A 4,751-nucleotide genomic window follows, 5' to 3' on the forward strand; every position below is an offset into this window, starting at 1 on the left:
TACGCCCCAATGATTTGATTGTATTGCAGATGTTTGAGCCAACTTTGATTTTATTCCAGACAATTGTTTTGAGCAGCGTCAATTATTCAAATACAAATCTGTTTTTCAGTATTTTTGGGGCTTTTTTTGAATAGCTGATAGTAGAGCGATGACACGACATGAGGGGAGAAAGAAATGGTTCATGGCACCACCCAGGGGCCACAGTAGTGTCCTTAATTATGTCATTTAGCCCCTAATATGTTTCAAAAGATGTATAATGAACCTCATTGGGCTAGTTCCTTAAGCTGATTTTTTAGAGAAGGAGTGCGTTTCCTTTCAACATCCTCATTTCCAGTTTTTTTAACTCCCTTTACATGTCAGAGGTCTGTGTGCAGCCGTGTCAATTCTAAAAAGGCAGTGGGCCTCTATGGAAGACATAGATGGACATCTAATGGCCAACACGCGTTACTACAACTTGCACTTGTCTTTGGTCGTGCTTCCCTCCTGTGAGCTCCTTCGTCAGCCCGCCGCTGTTTAAACTCACCAGCTATGAACCAGCAGAAGAGGAACAAAGATGTCAACGAGTTCCAGGTCATGCAGAATCGACTGAGTGGGTTGGGGGTGCCGTCTTCGGGGGTACTGGCGGAGGGCTGGCAGGAGAGCGCCGCCAGCACCAGGCCAAAGACTCCCACCACGATCAGATAGATGGGGATGTAGTGCTGCCGCGGACAGTCATCCAGATGTATTGCACCTGATGGACACGTGGTCGATGACAGGAGATTAGTTGCATTTAATTTAATGCGGATACATTTTGACTTTCCAACATTTTCAATATATAATATTTCAGTGGAACAAATAACACAAATAAAATGTCTGAATGTGAATCGCTCACTCACCGATGACAATCTGAGCAATGGGTATGACACAAAATACCAACTTTGAACATGCTGGGAGAAGAAAGAAAACAATTAGATGAACGCGCGGACACCTGCAGCCTCCTTTCTGCAGCCTCCTTTCTGCACATAATCAAAACCAAATCAAACTATAACAGGAATGTGTATGGTTCAGTTGATCTCACCTAGTGCCTGGGGTTCGCTGCGGATGCGTTGAATAACTCCGGTGTTTAACATTATGAGTATTGGGGATGCTCACCTACAGAGGAAGATTAAGAACTGAGAGAGAAGTGTAGACTCAGGTCGTCTACATTGTTCTGCATGCTGAAACCTGACACTTTTGTGTAAAATTTATGTTGAAGACACTGACTTTTTAAGAACCAGGAACGATGCACAGACCCGTCATACATGCATGTTGCTGATCATTAGAGTGATCTAATCTTGGGTCAGGTCAGTTAATTTGATGAAGACAGCTGGAGAACAACTAGATACAAAATAGGGTGTAGAGCGTACAGTGAGATTACTTGTTACTTCGGTCAACAAGTTCCTGGTAATTTAAGTCCTGGGACTACTTTTTAAAGGAAATAAAAGCTTCCTTCAGCCCATTGTTGTCTGCACTCGCCAAACTTTTAATGTCATCAAACAAAGAAAGAAGTTCTCTCCTTATCTTAACATGGTCATATATCGATACTAGAGTACTGTTTTATCAATTAAGTGGTACACGACTTGAAGCATCGGCCTTTTTGGGCCTTAATTTAGACTCTGGTCCCTGAGGGCGAGATGCAATGAGTTCCTCAAAAGGTTCCTTGTCCCTGAGGATGGTTGTGTTTGAAAAAAGAGGCTCATCATGATTTTCCCAAATGATGTGCAGATTTTTAGGCCATTCTATAATCTCAAAATATTTTTAAAATCGTGCATATAGCTGCTGTGAATGGGAATACATCTCTTCAAGGTGGGGGCATGAAGTTTGGGGTGAGCCCTGAATTCTTACAACGTCCATCTCCGGCCCTGGACATGATTTGCACACAGTTTGAATTCAAGACTCAGTTTTATACTTTCACACAGTACTTGTGTGAACAGAATGTGACAGAATACTCTCAAGTACAGACAAGAGGTTTGACTGCGACTGCATTCCCAACAAAGCAGGTTTGAACAATAATCTACAACAAGAAACAACCTGTTCGCTTACAACAACATGAAAACAGACACATGTGAAGCTGAAACATTGATTGGTTTGGTCCAATTTCAAAGTATTAACAAATAGTTGTGTTTAATTTATGCAATGTCAACATTGTTTTTAAATCCTTGAAAAGATAACGTAAGCGGCCTCGCCTCTCATTTAACGCAAACGTTAACCGTTCTACACCCCGACATCAAGTCAACTTCTGGAGTCTGATCACGGGTTAAAACTGCAAATGTAACTGCAAAAAAATAAAAATAACAAGTGTGTAAGTAGTAATGCATTGCGGTGAAAAGTCCCTGTTTCTCGTTTTATTCTCCGACGCTTACCTTTGCTTGATTCGGGAGTTTACCTTTCCCCTCTGTGTGTGTGTGCCGCTGTGACAGCCGCGCCTCGTGAGATGCCAAACCTCCACTTCTCGGTAGCGCGCATGCCCAGACCGACGTTCACACGGTCAGCTGATGTGCTCTCTATAACCAAAATAGGAAAGGGTTGTTTTTCCAGCTGAAGATCCATGAAACAAATGTACCAAAACTATTATTTATGTTAACAGTAATAGATTAATCAAATGGTCACTTCATACCTTTCTGTGAGTAAGAGTATCTCCTCTCTGACGGCCAGAGGGGACAGCTGTGACATTTGAAAGTTAGAGACAGTTCACTTGAGGTGTGGGAGAGTTTACGTGTCATGTGTGTGGGTCTCAACTTCCTGGTTCATCCTCTGTTTTTTTTCTTGATGCTTGTACTCAGTTCCCTTTTGGTCTATTAATCAGGAGATACATCAGCATTTATCTTTAGATATCAAGTTTCATAAACATGGTCTTATCCAACCACTTCAATCTTTTTGGGTAAGGTACCTGAACAGAATTCTTTCCATTTTCTTTAAATCTCTCATTTATCCATAAAAGTAGAAATAAGGATCATTTGATTTAAATAAGCTTAACTTTTATTCTAACTTTTTTGTTGCTTGCAATTAAAATGAGTTGAGTCAGAGCCCCCCGGGAAGATATGTGGTATGTAGAAATATATCACGTTATTTCTCTGTCTACTGGAACATTCTCCAAATATATAGTCTCTTTGTGAATCGAGACCTGATTGATCAACTGCATGACTCAAGAACATAGAGCAGTGGGAGATTAAAATAAGTTTAAATGCGCAATGTTTAAAGGTGCAAATCAGTGCAAAGTAAACAAAACAAAACAAAGAAATCAAATAGGCAAAGCAAAGAGGTGCTCAGGTTTGTGCTCCACAATAGATGTGGGAAAGTCAGAGTGAAGAGAGGCTCATCATCTATTGAGTAGAATCCCCTGCTCATCAGCAGCTTTAAACAATCGCACTTGGATGTTCCATTTCCTTCATCATGGTTCCCTTATTTCCAAGCTGATAGATCATGATTTCCCCGCTTGATTATTTATCAAGAACAGTTATAAAAAAAAAAAAAAAAAAAAAAAAGAAGCTCTTTTCGTTTTATGAATCGACAACTTCCTTTTCTCTCTCCGTCTTAGTAACCTCGGTGGTTGAACAGGCGGTTTTAAAACATCCTGAAGTCAGAAATCACTAGGAGAAATACACTTCCTATATTTACAGTTTCCATTTTACACATTTCTTTCTCTTTTAATAGATTTATTTCAGGTTACAAAATCCAACATATCTTTGGTTGAATCATGATAAATATACTGTATGTAATCTTAATCATGTTACATTATTCATAGCAGTGAAAGTCATCTGATACAGTTTGATTTTTAAGATTGGTGTTGTGATTCATAAGGGAGACCAAAAAGGGAAGCATAAAAAAAAAAATGTTCCCCCTGGAAACATACCACTGCATTGGGCATCATAAATTATCTTATATAGGCTTGTACTGGATAATATATCATTTTCTATTAAAGTGCATGATGGGAAAGATGTGACATATGATTGTTTGTTTTATAGAGTACCATCCTGACACAAATTATTATCAAAAAAGTAACAACAAAGCAAAATGAACTCACAAAAAACAGACATTTTATCCTGTTCTCTGTATTAAGTTTAAGCCCAATTCCTGTGAACATGTAAACAATACATCTCGTGTATCTTTTGGACTGGAAGTGAGAGGGGATTCCTACAAACAGAGTGCATAGCAGCTTCTGCAGGAGGTAGAAAAAGGCTGTGCATCGAGAAAACACTTTCAGACGTTATCAGTGATAAAACATCTCCAGCATCTTGGAGTTAAGTGTTTATCTAAATGAGGCTGTCGAAAACAAAGGCTGTGCAACCAGAAGTGCCACTAGGAGACATGGTAGGCGTTAAGATGAAACATATTAGTCTTTTGTCGCACTACATCAAGCAATCAACAGCCTCATTAGACGCATCCCGTCCCTTCGTTGGTTTGTTTTTGTCTCTAGACGTCGTCGTCTGCGTCGGCTCGGCCACACAGGTAAAAGCAGAGGAGGACACAGAAGCCGCCAACCAGAAACAGACCCAGCAGGATGTAGACTATGGTGGTGGTCCAGAAGGCGAACAGGTAGAGCGTCCTGTCGCAGTACGGATCCGCACTTGTTGCGTTCTTGATGTAGTTGGGCTGGTAAATAGAGTATATCCACACGTTACCTATAGGCAAGAAAGAGAAGAGGATAACTATGCTGCCATTTCCTGTTTTGGATGAGAGGATGACGGCCCGCTACGCCCCAATGATTTGATTGTATTGCAGATGTTTGAGCC

At 40.5% G+C, this 4,751-nt stretch overlaps 1 protein-coding gene across 3 annotated transcripts; it reads right to left on the reverse strand.

The window, feature by feature from the left end:
• Positions 1 to 241: 241 nt before the first annotated feature.
• On the reverse strand, positions 242 to 2,442 carry LOC116379347 (transmembrane protein 272-like). 3 transcript variants are annotated; one of them, XM_031841295.1, is made up of 4 exons: positions 2,382 to 2,442; positions 1,058 to 1,131; positions 876 to 926; positions 242 to 730 (listed from the first exon to the last, which is right to left on the reverse strand). In XM_031841295.1, the coding sequence occupies exons 2-4, from the start codon at positions 1,107 to 1,109 to the stop codon at positions 405 to 407; spliced, it is 429 nt and encodes a 142-aa protein (XP_031697155.1). In that variant the 5' UTR covers positions 1,110 to 1,131; positions 2,382 to 2,442; the 3' UTR covers positions 242 to 404. The 3 variants fall into 3 exon arrangements, with proteins under 3 accessions (XP_031697155.1, XP_031697154.1, XP_031697156.1); XM_031841294.1 differs by having other exon boundaries at positions 1,058 to 1,356; positions 2,382 to 2,422; XM_031841296.1 differs by lacking the exon at positions 2,382 to 2,442 and adding an exon at positions 1,243 to 2,374.
• Positions 2,443 to 4,751: the final 2,309 nt, after the last annotated feature.

The sequence above is a fragment of the Anarrhichthys ocellatus genome, unplaced genomic scaffold, assembly GCF_004355925.1.
Source record: "Anarrhichthys ocellatus isolate YVR2014 unplaced genomic scaffold, GSC_Weel_1.0 scaffold4155, whole genome shotgun sequence".
Taxonomy (NCBI): Eukaryota; Metazoa; Chordata; class Actinopteri; order Perciformes; family Anarhichadidae; genus Anarrhichthys; species Anarrhichthys ocellatus.